Below are 14,563 nucleotides of genomic sequence, written 5' to 3'. Positions count from 1 at the left end.
AATGTTCTAAGATGGTTTCATCCAAATGTCTAACTAAACCAATTTCCATACAGGTCATGAACTATAGGATTTCTTCCTATATAACAGAGGAAGAATTAATTTCCCAATTAAAATCCAGTGATATATTTTCTGGATATCAACAAACAGATTCTAAAGTTTATAGAAAACAATTGGAAATCCATGTGAAAATGTTGAATATAAGCACAGACCTCTCAAACATTTAAAAAAATTAACTTGGCCAAATATGGAGGCACGTGCTTTGAACCCCAGCACTCAGGAGGCAAAAGCAGAAGGATCTCTGTGAGTTTGAGGCCAACCTGGCCTGCATAGCAAGTTCTGGTACAGCTAAGGCTACGTAGAAAGACCCTATCTCAAAAAGAAAAAAGGAAGGAAGAAAGGAAGGAAGCAATTAACTTTAAATGGACCATATATACAAAATACAAAACTATAATATCCTAGATGAAAAAATCTAGATGACTTAGGGCCAGGCTACTATATTTTAGATACAATACCAAATCCACAATCCATGAAAGAATTGATAAACTACACTGCATTGAAATTAAACATGACTATTCTAAAAAGGCACTGGGAAGAAAAAAACAAAGAGTTCACACAGAGAGAAAATATTTGTTAAAGGACATATCTGATAAAAGATTGTTACCCAAGATATAAAACACACCCTTAAACATTAAGAATTTAATTTTAACATTGGTCAGGGCTGTGGATGTAGCTCGGTGGTAAATTTCTTAAATTACAACAGACCTTGAGAGCTAATACTTCCAAAGACCATTCAGAGCAGACGTTGACCAAAGAGGATAAGTATATAAAAAGCCACTGCACATTAAAGGCCACCAGAGAAACACAAATGGAAACACCAGTGAGCTAAACTCACTGAATTAAAAAGAAGGAAAAAACAAAACAGGAACCAAAATCCTTACCTGCAAGCAGGCATCCTGACCCCGGATTGCAGCTATGTGAGCCGCTGTCCATCCACTTGTAGTTGTCTGTGTGGCATCAGCACCATTCCAGAGCAGCCAGTGAAGGCACTAAGAGAAAAACAAGCCAGATGCTTTTATTATTTTATAACGTTTAACTTTGGTATATTTTGAGACGTTCATTGTAGCATGAGATACAAAAGATGAGCGTAAGCCCAGTGTAAGAAAATCAAACGCATAAACACAGTGGCCCAGCAAGCAACATCTGACTTCACTGTTACCTAAGTAGAAGAAAGTAATGGGAATCATAGCAAACTGGAAGACACACTCCTGTCTATCAGGTACAATTGATACTAAATTACTGGCATTTCTTGCAATGAGTGAAATAAATACTAGTCAAATAAATATACCACTTAGCTAATAGTGTTCATGCCAAACAAGACCAATCCATGAGCCAAGTTCCCTCAGAGATGCCCAGTCAGAATTAATATTACCTTTTTTAAAAAAGATTTATTTTATGTATTATTAGTATAGTGTAGCTGTCTTCAGACAAACCAGAAGAGGGCATCAGATCCCCTTCCAGATTGTTGTAAACCACCATGTGGATGCTGGGAATTGAACTCAGGACCTCTGGAAGAGCAGCCAGTGCTCCTAACTGCTGAGCCATCTCTCCAGCCTGTACTATAACCTCTTTCATGTTTCCTTTCTAGAGAGTTCGGCATTTCAGAGTTGCTGCTCTTCCTCTTCCTGGAGACAGAAGTTCAGTTCCCAACCACCTCTCACTCTAGCTCCAGGGGAACTCAACACCCTCTCTGGCCTGGGTCAGAACAGGCATGTACATGCACATGTGTGCAAGCTCGTGCGCACACACGCGCACACACACTCACACACACACACACACACACACAGAGACACAAACACGTACACTAGCATACCTAGTTAAAATACAATAAATCTTTTCTTTATCTTTTTAAGAGTTCAATCTTGCAATGCTGTCCACGGTGGCCTTGAACTCCAGGACTTTTCCCTGAGCCATCCTTCTGAGTAGCTGGGTATACATAGCTAGCACTTAAATGCTGAGCTTCCACTACAGATCTTCAAATGGATCAAAAAGCTTCGGTATCAAAGCATAGTATCCCTAAAATGTATATGCCAGGGACTTTTGAAAAAGAGAAGCAGCCAGTGAGATGAGACCTGAGAGATATGAAACTAACCCAAATCTGCTGCCCCTGGAGTCTGTGCTGCAGAGGCTGTCACTGTCTTTCAGTCCTACCTCTAAGAAGCGTCTTTCCTGCTAAAGGAACTGGCTGTCGACTCATGTTCACATCACACATAACCTGTAATTTGTTCAAAGACTTTAGGCGTCACTTGTCTGCCACCAAAATGAATGACCAACACAGCTTTTCTCGTGTTTCCAGTGTTTAGGTGAGCACGGGTGCTGTGGGCACTGCTCTCTTTTATACTTCTTCTGACTGTATGTATCAATTATTTTGTCTTCACAGTTCTCACACACCATGTGGAAGTAGGACAACTTGTGACAGCTTTCCTTTCCTTCCATCACGTAGGTTCCAGGGACTGAATTTTAAGGTTGTCAAATTTAGCAACAGGCACCTTTACGTGCTGAGCCCATTCTTTAAAAACAGCCCAACCTCACTTAACCATCACAAGTCATTCATTTATTCAGCAAGCATTGGTGGAGACACTATGTGTTAGAATCATACAGCTCATGGGAATCAAAGCCATGATACATACTCAGGTGCTGCTTTAGCTCTTCTTTTCAGTACCTATGTAGTGAAGCTGCTATTACATAGAAATAATGTACATTTTACATGGTAACAAAGTACTGAAGTGTGATCTCTGGTGCTGGGCATTCCTGCACATAGCACTGTCGCTCAGGAACTGTTTTATTCCTCTCACTACTCTTATGCATATGTTGTTTCTTACTGTAATCTTAATTTCTCTAGTAGCTAAATTTTGAATTCACAAGACTCAACTGCCACCAATAAACAACACATTCTGTGAAAGCAACATTTTTGCCCATTTATGCAGGTGTTTTTTTACTGTTCAGGTTTTTTTTTTTAAGATTGTTTATTATATATAAGTACGCTGTTGCTGTTTTCAGACACACCAGAAGAAGGCATCAGATCTCATTACAGATGGTTGTGAGCCACCATGTGGTTGCTGGGATTTGAACTCAGGACCTCTTGAACAGTAGTCAGAGCTCTTAACCACTGAGCCATCTCTCTAGTCCTACTGTTCAGTTTTAAGTGTTCCTTATTTAAACTGGTTGTAATTTTCTGTCAAGTATATGATTTACAAAGTTTCTATCCTGTTTTTAATATAAGTCTTACAAGTTTTGTTATATTTTGAATAAATCCTATACAGAACCTAGTATGGGTTGAAACTGACATTCATTTCACAACAATGTCCAACTGGGACAACTAATAAAAATGTTATTTGCTCTTCATTAAATCATATTTGCCCTTTTTTAAAAAAATCATTCAATCAATTAATAATTGCTCAGCAGGTAGGAGCATTGGCTGCTCTTCCAGAGGATCCGGTATTAGATTCCCAGTACCCACACAATATGTCAGAACTGTCTGTAGCTCCAATCCCAGAGGATCTGACATCTTTTTCTGGCCTCTGAACGTTCAAGGCACATACATGATGCACAGACATACATGCAAGTGAAACTTCCATACATGTAAAATATTTTAAATTAGTTTTTAAAAAGTAAATTAAATAGTAGGTGCATAGCATGTACCTGAAGTCCCAGCTGATCAAGAGCCTGAAGCGGAAAGCATTTCTTCAGTTTAGTAGTTTGAAAGTATAGTGAACAAACATACTGAGACCAACCACACTTAAAAACAAAACTAGAAAACTTTACAGGGCTTTAGAAGCTGTTGAAGGACGAAGTGAGCAAGACCTTCACATAACCAATAACAGAATTAACAACGCTGTCAACACTGGCCTTTTAAATCTGGAAACTGACCAAAGGCATATAACAAGATGGAAAGCATGTATTTAAGAAAATCTGCTGAGTCTTATCTGCGGGTGTAGCTCAGCTGGTAGAGTTGCCTAGCATGACCAGTGTTCTGAGTTAGATCCCCAGTGCTGCACACAACAGGCGTGGGTGCACAGCTATAGGCCTAGCATTTAGCAGGTGGGGGCAAGAAGATTACGCGCTAAAGATCTTCTGCTGCACAGGAATTCAAGGTCAGCCTGGGCTACAATACAATCTATCACTTTAAAAAATAAAAAGTAAATTCTTTAAAGGAGATGCTGGTGAAATGACTCAAATAGTTAAAAATAGTGGCTTATGAGTTCATGCCTCAGCTCCCATGCCAGGTGCTCACAACTGCCTATGATTCTAGCTCCAGATCTGACTCCCTTCTGATCTCCTCAGGCACCTTCACACATGCGCATTACCACACACACACACACACACACACACACACACACACACAAATAAATAAAGGCAATTTTTAAAAAGAAACAAAGAAAATCTACTGTATCTTCCTTTTTAGCCTGGGACTATGGCTATCTATACCCATAGCTTCAGAGAACAGTTCTGCTTGGTTAGATAGTATAATTTTCCTACCAGAAGGACAATTTTTGAAAGTGAACCAAAATCAACAACAATAACACTGGGCCCAGGTATACTGTTGAGAAAAACTCCAGCCTCTGTAGCCAAGAACCTGGGAAAGACAACATCAGAAATAGTCTGAAGTCACCACTTAAGAGGCAGAGGAAGGTAGATCTCTGAGTCTGAGGCCAGCTTGAACTATAAAGAGAGTTCCAGGTAAGACAGAGCTATATAGTGAGACTGTCTAAAATATAAGTAAATAAAATAATTTGTAAAGGTTTAAAGATTATGTGAAGGTAGTCAATGAGGCTGAGTGGGTACCAGGAAAATATTCAAGGTATCCAGTTTGAAAGTCAGTGGTTGCTGTTGTTGTTTTTGTAGGGTTTTATTGTTGTTTGTTTTGTTGCTTCTAAAGTCAGCCAAAAAGCAGAAAGAAGGAAAGAAGAAAGAAAGGGAGATAAAATTTTTCTTTTGATGAACTAGTGATAATTCAAACACAAACATGAAAAACTTGCCAGAATGCAGATTTTTGATATAGAAGAAAACAGAGACCACCACCCACCTACAGCTACAAGCTCACAGAGAACAAGGAACAATTCTCCCTCATGAGAGGATCTACTGACACATCAAAATAAAAGTTCCTGGTCACTTCAATGGAAGCCCACACTGACCCTGGAAGATTATCTGACCCCATCTGTTTGCATGAAGCACAGTCATGTTCACAGAAAAAAGTATGTGTACATTTGTTAGGAATAGGTAAGATGTGACTAAACCTACCATAATCTATAGGCAACTAAAAGACAATAGTTAATAGAAGCATACAACTTTGAAACATACGAAATTCCAATTGCCCTTTTATATATCCCCGAGAATAAGACCTGTAAAAAATATTCATTAAGCATAAGTTTGTACAAACTAAAAATTGAAACCATTATGGAGAATAAGAATAAACTAAGAATAAGCCTGAAACAGTAGACTAAAGAACATATATGAAACCACAAGGCTTAAACTCAAAAGCATATTGTTGGCCAAATGAAACACGTGGGGAGTGGTACACATAAAATGTGCTACCTGTATGACAGCAGGCAAAAGAATTATGCAACATGCAATAATTGCTTAAAACGAGAGTCTAATAAATGCCAAAGCTGTATTTCACTTTCTGAAGGAGTGACACACCTGAGAAGTGTTCTTCGGGACTTTAGATTTTCTGCAAAGCATGAGGGTGGCTCACTATGCTATCCTCTACAAGTTAGCCTCTCTGCCTGTCGTTAGGACCTAGTCACCATATTGTAAAGAAGCACAAAGTAATCCACAGCAGAGGGAACTTACCAAAGCATCTACTTGGAAATAAGGTACTCAGTCTATATCCAGCATCAACTACCAGATACTGAGGAAATGAGGCCTCAGGAGAGCCTGGCCTCACCCCACTGTTTTTGTTCAGTCCTAGAAAGTGACTTTAGGTTTTTCATAGTACATCAGGCAGGTACTCTACCACTCAGCCTTATCCCCAGCTGTTGTCCTTGACTCTTCTGACCAGAACCCCAGATAAGCAAAGACAAGCTGTCTCTGAGATTCAATTCTCAGCTAACTCATAAGCACTAAAAGCAGGTACCTTACAACACTGAGCTTTTATTAGAGAGCCCTACGAAAGGGCACTTAACAGGTTAAACAGAAAAGATTATTATTTTGAGTGCTAAGCATAAAGTCTTTTCCCTCCCTGTACACTGAATGTATGAAGCTATAATCGTCACCTTATTTAGTTTAATAGAAGTGGTAGATTCTTACTTCTAAACTCCCAGAATGTGCTGCCCAGTGCAAAGGAGTAAACTTATGGAGAACATCCACTTCGTTGAGGTTGGCTCCACGCTCCACGATGTCTGAAAGCTGCTTGATGTCTCCAGCCCGTACCGCATCGTGTATGCTACTAAAGTACCCCTTCTTCCTGGAACCTGTTGAAAAGTCAAATTTCTTCAACTATATTACAGAACTGTAAATAAAAAAAAAAAAGAGGACTAAAGCAATGAACCAGAGGAAGCACATCACTTTAGCTTTCTGAATAATTTGCTACAAAATTTAGAGTAGTTTAAAACAAAGAACAAATCACAAGCATCCTTGTTAACAGAGAAAAGTGTGTGTGTGTGTGTGTGTGTGTGTGTGTGTGTGTGTGTGTGTGTATGGTAGATAAGACAGTTTTAGACTAGGGAAAGACAATAATTAATATAAGCATACAATGTTGAAATATGAAAAATTCCAGCTGCCTTGGTATACATTCCCAAGAATAAAATTTGTATAAAACATTCACTAAGCACTGTTTATATAAACTAAATACCGAAACCAACTAATCATCTTAATCATACTCTAGGTTCTAGTTCTGAGATACACAGGATGAACATTGTCCCACTATTCCTCCTACAAGAGAACTGAATATATCAAATATTAACAATCACCAGCCATCCTGGCATATGCCCTAAATCCCAACACTCGGAAGACAGAGACAGACAGATCATTATACGCTAGAGACCACTTTGGTCTATATAGTGAGTTGTAACCCATCCAAGGCTACATAGTAAGGCCCTGTCTCAAAAAAAGAAAAGGAAGAGGGGTTGGAGAGATGGATCTGTGGTTAAGAGCACTGGCTGTTCTTCGGGAGAACCAAGGTTCAGTTCCCAGTACCCATGTGGTGACTCACAGTTATCAGTAACTCCAGTTCTAGGGGATCCTCTGGCTTTCATGGGCACCAGGGGTACATGGGATTCATGTACATGCATACAGGGAAAACACTCATACACACAGAATGAAATAAGAAAATGTAAAGAAGAAAAAAGAGGAGGAGAAGGAAGTAAAGAAAGCCATTAACTTTTCTTAGTCCTACCAGACAACTAAAGTCTCAGGTCAAAGTGACATTCTAAATCTAGAGAGACAAGCATATACAGAAAAATGCAATTGAGTTCAGTTTACAAACACTGCTTAAAGTCAGAAACTGCTAGAAGCTAGAAGTAATTATTCAAATGACTTGCCCAAGCTGTGTCATAGTTAGGGACCCTATTACTGTGATAAAACACCATAAGCAAAAGCAGCTTGGGGAGGAAACAATTTATTTCAGCTTCATGTCCCAATTACAATCCAACATGAAGAGAAATCCCTCTTAGACAAAAAGGAAGCCAAGATACAAAGAACTGGTATCCAAACAACAGAACCAAAGATGAGTTAGGAAAGAGTACGTGTATTCTCCTGGGTATGGGTGCCACGGCATGCAGCTAAGGTTAGAAAGTCTGAGCATCTGGGGAGGGAATTCCATTAGAGTTGTCCTTTTCTGTACGGTGTATGTTAGTATGCCTTTGTGCTGTCATAGCAGTTACATAGTTCCTGCTATGGTACTGAGACATGCAACTAAGTTTGTGCCATCAGGGTTAGCAGTGTCTGTGGGAGGAGGAGTCTCAGGACTTAGCCTATGCAGTATGGGTTGTCAAGCCTGCTTGATGAGGGACATGAAAACACTCTAAGAACAGTTAAAAGTTTACAGAAAATTTTGCAAGTCTTTGAGATTAAAACACAAGGGTCAATTGTCAGCAAGCATAGCGGAGGTTGCCTGGGCTCTGTTGTGTGTAGTTTAAAATGCATCTTGGGTGTCACCCAAGTAGGAATTTGTTTCTGTAAAGGAGCGATTGCAACAAGAAAGGGATATGTGGCTAGCATCCTCCATGTTAGTCTCTGATTTGGCAAGTAAAAAAATAAGCAAGAGAATGAGGTAGAGATGTTGGCTTGATGCTTCTGAAGGTTTAGGGCTCGAAATCTTAAGGACAAAAAAGGAATGTGAACACAAGTTAGGTTCATACTCAAAGCTCTTCTTGGGATTCATGAGCTTGAAACCATGGGAAGATTCAGAGAGTGAGGAACGATGGTAAAAGCAATAGAAGATACCCACAGGTCAGCAGCTCAGCGTGTCTTCAGAATATTCTTTGCAGCTCAGCTTCCTTTTATCTGAGACTGACTCTCAAATTTTATTCTATACTCCAGCAGGAGAGGCCTCATGAATCTGATCAGTTTCAGGGACATCTTAAAAGCTACTTTAAGTGGTTTACCTTCCCGCTTAAGGAGCTTCCTGCAGGATAGACTCCTTTAATCCTGGGACAGAACTGCTCCCAACACTTCACCCCTTTCCCCAGCTCTTAAATTATTTTCTTTCCCAATGCTGAGCTGGACAAAAAAGGTCTATGAGGGTAAAAGTTGCAAGGAGTCTCTGAGACCAGCGGCTTGGAAGAGGTTTAGACCACCTGAGTCACCTAGAAAAGACAGTTTCCAACCTGTTGAGCAGCTGCCTGCCAGCTGGCTATTTGATGTGCTCCAGGTTTCCCAGCTTTCCTGAGCTGTCGTCCATGCTGGGGTGAGTTTTGGTGATGCAGCTGTCTTTGAGTCATCTGTGCTTCTGTAAGTAACCCCTCACCCATATTCCAAGTGGCCCCAGTAACACTCATTGGCTCACCACATTGAACTGGCGTTACCCAGTACTTCGGTTTGTAGGGATCCCTATCTGGGTCTCCCCAGGAAAAGTTTTGTCACACAACACCCTCAGAAAGAGGAGGAAGAAAAAGAAAGAGAAAAATAAACAGAAGAAGCCAGTAAAGGGAGCTATAAAAGAGTGAAAACTAAAAAAAAATTAGACGGATCTAACTTGTCATTTCTGCAGTGTCAAATGCTGCAGAAAAGAATTTACAAACATCCATAATATTTAACCAGTGATATCTGACCTGAGTAAAATATCTGCCAAGACAAATGATGTAGAAGAGGGAAAGCTCAAATAAGGAAACAGGGACAGGTGAGTAGCTTTTGGAATCAGTGGAAATAAAGTGGAAGAGGGATGAAGATAAAGTGAAAAGGCCAGCAGGGCCTCAGGTGGATGCCCTTTAATTAGGAAATGTGCTGCGGCCTAAACAAGGGATGACAACAAAAGACTGTGACTCACTTGGGTCTGCAGTCTCCTTACAGGACTTGGAGGATCCTGGATCAGCCACACCAGGCATGGTGTAGTCCTTCGTCCTGGGAGTTGGACTCTGGGGAGGAGTAGAGCCCAGGTCCTTGCTGAGCTGGTCTTCAATTGCTCCAACGCATGGACCACTGCTGCAAGAACTGAACTCCTCGTCGCTGGTTCGTGACCCAGGATCCTCCCTTCTCTTCCAAGATTCCCTAAATCGGGAATTTTCTTCGCTTTCTCTCTCCCAGAAGTCACGGAGGGGGCGGCTGGAGTCTTCGTTGATGCTCACCCTAGAGGAGTCTCTGGCCTCGTAGCCCCTATCATCACTTACTCCTTCCCAATAACTACTGAGACAGTGGCTACCATCGACACTCGCTCCTTCCCAAGAGCCCCTGCGGTCATCACTGCCTCGGTCCCTGGAGTCACTGGTTCGGGGCCCTCGGGTTTCAGGGACGTCCACCCAGGCGTCTTCTCTGAAGGCTGCCCTCGAGTCGCAAGGATGCGAGCCAGCGACTTCACCTAGGCTCGCACCGCTACTGCGTTGGCTGCTGCCGCCCCTCACAGCTACCCATGGGCTGTTCTGTCGGTAACCATCCTGTTGCCTAATTCTCTCCTGCTGCCCTAGGTCTTCACTGGGTCTTCTCGAGTCCCTTCGGGGAAAGCTGCTGTCCTCACTTACTCTTGTGGAAGAGATCCTGATGCGGCCGTCCCCTCCTTCTAGGTTTCTTTCCCTGGGGTTGTGGCACCAGAGTCCCTGATCTTCCACGACCTTCTCCCTAGACCCGGAGCCGAGGTAGCCGTGCGGGCCACGGATCCCACATGCGCGGCGGCTGGCGCGGAGACCGCAGTCTCCGGTCTCCTGGGCCCGCGGGTGGTTCTGACGGCGACCGCCTTCGGCGGGAACGCTTTCCTCAGAGTTGTTTTCCAGCTTTTCAATTCCTGCAGCTTGGAGGGCGTGGCGGCGTGGCCATCACCTTGGAAACGGGTACACTTCCGGTGTTGCGGTCACTTCCGTATCCTTTATGCATGCGTCACTTCCTGCTTCCTTCCTTTCACCTTTTTCGGGGCTTCGCCTGTGGAAAGCCGCACGACTCTGGTACCGATAGCTTTTTCGGTGGGTTTTTATTTGGTTTTGGTTTTGTTTTGTTTGCTCAGTCTCAAAAGAGCCTGCCAAGGCTTGTTTCTGGAATCTCCTGTCATGGGTATTGCCCCCAAATGGAGGTTCTAGGACTGCGGTTCGCGGAGCTGACCTATGTGCCGCGCCTCAGGGGCCTTTTCGTCCTTGGCAAGCCCGGTATACTATTTCAGTGCTGATTTGAAAGAAAATCCGTTTTGGCCCTATGGCTTCGGAAACAGAAAAAAAATCCCTAAAGGGGGCGGTAGCAGGTGCAGTCCCTGTCATTGTTGAGTGTGCTTAATGTCGCTTGGATGTTCGCTTGATAGGTATCATCCTCAGTTTACTGATTGACACAAGAGACCACTAGTTTGCTAAGACAAAAGAGCGGGTAAGTTCTAAAAACAGCAGTGGTTAGCCAAAAGACACTCCAGTACTCCTACTTTAAATGCAACATTTCTTTCACTGTTACATTATTACTAACTGAACTAAACCTTTCGCTCCAACATTGCTCAGAATGTATTCTTCCACTTTATCTTTGCCAAGATAAGCATCGAGTTTTGTGCTAACCGCTGAGAATACAAAATGGATAAGCATCGTCCATATTGGTTGTCCTTCGCAGGTGGGTATTTTATTGTCGCTGTGTATGCTTGCATTGCCACCATGCTTTCTCCCGTCGAGAGTGACTGAGGTGGGGAAAACAATCTTTTTTCATTTCTCTGCCTTTAAGTATGTAGTTTGCCCTTAAGAAACTACTCTGTCTCCTCCATTTATTTTCTCTGAACAAGTTTGGAAAATTCCTCGAAATATACCTTCTCTCGAGAGAAGTAGATTTTTTTTCTGGATATTTTATGTATTTACATTTCAAATGTTATCCCCCCCCCCAAACTGACACTTCTTGGGTTTATGTGAGCAGTCTGACATTGCATTCAGTGCTTTGTATGAGTTTTCTTATCTCTAAAACTTGGTTGACAGTATTTATGTTTTCATTCTATGTATTTAAAAAAAATTAACGTTGTTTTTGGTATTAGTTCCTAGAATCTAGAATAGTTATTTCATGGAAGGGCTGCTCAGTAGCTGTTAACAGAGTTTGTAGATTGATCTGATCATCAGGTTAGTGAACTGACACTCTGAAAACAAGAAGGGCTTTTGTTTATTTACTGTTTGAAGGGGGTATGGGATTAGTCAGTCATTCCAGCCTGATTTTTTCCCCCTTTTTAGAACTGGGGCAGCTGAGACCTTTTGTGAGACAGATATTTACTGAATCACATATGTGAACCAATGCTTATCAAAACTTACTTGCAAATAATTTCTAAGCTAATCTGTATTGTGTTTATTTCTTACAGATGAAGAACAGTTCACATTTGATCAGGATGACATTAGTAGGAGTTGGGGATTTGGAATCTACAATGTCTAACTCTAGACTAGCACAGTGCTTATAGCTACTTCAAATAGTAAAGGTTCTATTTCTACGCTATGCTATATCAAATAGATAAGCCTGGACAGTGGACACAGCAAATCTGAGAAAGAAAAAAAAAAAAAAGAAAGCAGTATTAGAAAGAAGGAGAACTTGTTATATACAGGTCTTTAAAGACATCAAAAATTATTTTACATTGCCTACACTAGTTTGGAAAATTGATTTGAATAATCTAGGAAAATACAGACACCCAAAAACTGGCTCAAAATCTATAAAATCATAAAAGAAATCTATCCTTGGCAAATGCCATCAGAGAAAGGGCAGGACAGAATACTTGCCAAATATCAAGCTAACATAACTAATTGAAAGTTTTAGTGAATTTAAAATCCATTATCTATGAACCAGTAAGTATATAATGTTTTCTAAATACCTTGCTCAGATACTATAGCCATCATACTTTACAGATAGAGTTAAAACATCCCTACAAGAATGGCTAGGTTTCATTTGTAAGATGGTGCACAGAAACAAGACAGCTCGGCCTGTAAGAAGTGATTGATACCTGAATTGGATCCCCGAAACCCCACAGAATGGTGAGAGCAGATTACTACAAGTTGTTCACTGACCTTTGCACACATGGTGTACATACACACTATACATAATTACCTTTTTATCACAAGGGTGAATTTATAAAAGATTGTGGTAGAAATGCAGTCTACAGGCATTCATGTGTTTATAATGCATAGGCAATTGAGAAAAAAAGTACAGAAAATGCATGTACTCATTTTTAAAAATTGTTCTTAAGAGAATTTCAAGTTTGGAAATAACCTATACCAAATTAAGAGATTACATTGTAGAACATAAGAAGAGATATAGAAGGAGAATTCTAATTTAAAAGTTTTTAGTATAAAGACTAGAGAAGCAAATGAAGACATGTACTATCATATAAAGCGGAAGACAGTTTTAAAAGTCATGGTCCATGACTAAGAAGCTAAGGAAAACAACACTGGCACTGGCAATTTTTCACTGACACAACAGTTCTAATAAAACAATCAAGATTTAAAAATTGGAGTGCATAGGATTTCAAGGTAAGTTGACAGTAAAAGCAGATTCTCAATTGAAGAATGATGATTTCATACTGGAGTGGTCATATCAACATTCCAGGGAACAAGAATTGTTTTCAGATAGGAAATTATAACTAATTAGAAATGGTGAGTTGCCCACACTTAGTTTTATTTTTATTTTTTTATTTTTTTATTTTTTTTTTTGTTAAATGTGGAATTTTTCCATCTGTGCACTTGTACCTGGTGCCCTCAAGAGGCTACAGGAAACAAAACTCTAGGGTCTGGAGTACAGTTGTGAGCTGCTGTATTGTGCTCACAACAGAGCACAATACAGATTCAAACCAGAGTCCTCAAGAGGTATTAGTGTTCTTAACTGGTGAACCATCTCCTTACTCCCATCTGTTTTTAAGTGAGAGAAGACAAGCTAATCTCCCACAAGTCAGGGAGTGGGACCAGTTCAGGACAAATTAAATTTTGACAACCATTTCTATTCCTTTGTCCTCATGTACTCCATAGACTTGTTTACTTTCAAAATATTAGTCTCAGTATTTTGCTCAAGTCATTGGGGGTCAAGTAATTTCTTATCTCAGTCTCCTAAGTAGCTAGGATCATACTGTTGCACCCTTTTCTGCCCCTGCACTCCTCAAAGAATATGTCTCTCCCTTTGATGCTACTTGAGATGTCCTTTGCCTTGACATCGTATGGGTAGTATTTGGCTCATTATTTAATCCGTTGCTGAAGAACATATTACCTCAAGAAATTGACAGTTTTGAATTACAGAAAACTACCATTATATAAATTGAAGGTGCCTGTTTTTCCTTGATTTTACATAGTAACTGGAGGAGAGAATTTATGCTTAAGTGCTCATGTGGAAGTCAGAGACTGAATTAGGGGAGTTCTTAAACCACATAGTTCTTTGATATTAAACCCAGCTCATAAAGACTTCTCAGTCAGCTTTACCTGCTGGATCATCTCTCTGGCCCTCTGCCCACCCATTTTCTCATTTCCTTATGCATAGGAAATGCTCTACCACTACAGCCTCGAGGCACTGATATAAGATCTATATAGCCTAGGCCAGCCTTTAACTTGTAAACTTCCCTGTCTTAGAAGGGCTGGGAAATCTGGGCAGTTTATCTCCTCTTTGCAGGCATAGTTAGATGCTGCCTTCGAATTTCCTAAATTTAGTGACCCCTATTAATGTAGTTTGACATAGTATGCCAGCCACTCAGTGAAAATATAAGTAGAATATAATTTTTAAGCCATTCACATAACATATATTCCTTCCTAACAGTACTTAGTGTGGTCCCTCTGTTTTTTTTCCAGAAAAACTTAAGTTCAGAAGTTTTACATTAAAAAAATTACATTTTTAAGTCAACCTAAAACCCACTTTTAGAAGATAAAAGTATTTTTATGTGATCTCAAATTTTTCAGCTTTTTTTTAAGGATTTTGTGTGAGTGCCTTCTGTATGCACACGCCA

At 40.5% G+C, this 14,563-nt stretch overlaps 1 protein-coding gene across 3 annotated transcripts in view; it reads right to left on the bottom strand.

Annotated features, from left to right (window-relative positions):
- ANKRD42 (ankyrin repeat domain 42) overlaps positions 1–9,542 on the bottom strand; it is a gene marked incomplete at both ends in the record, with an annotated part of 37,309 nt that extends 27,767 nt beyond the window's left edge. For all 3 annotated transcript variants that reach the window (XM_080912873.1, XM_080912874.1, XM_080912875.1), the window contains 3 exons: positions 939–1,046; positions 6,307–6,470; positions 9,485–9,542. In XM_080912873.1, the coding sequence (XP_080768999.1) occupies positions 939–1,046; positions 6,307–6,470; positions 9,485–9,542 (330 nt within the window). The remainder of the gene's footprint in view (positions 1–938; positions 1,047–6,306; positions 6,471–9,484) is intronic.
- Positions 9,543–14,563: the final 5,021 nt, after the last annotated feature.

The sequence above is a fragment of the Micromys minutus genome (assembly GCF_963924665.1).
Source record: "Micromys minutus genome assembly, chromosome: 2".
Lineage (NCBI taxonomy): Eukaryota > Metazoa > Chordata > Mammalia > Rodentia > Muridae > Micromys > Micromys minutus.
The sequence above is the reverse complement of the archived record's forward strand: the minus strand, read 5'-3'. Positions and strand labels throughout refer to the sequence as shown.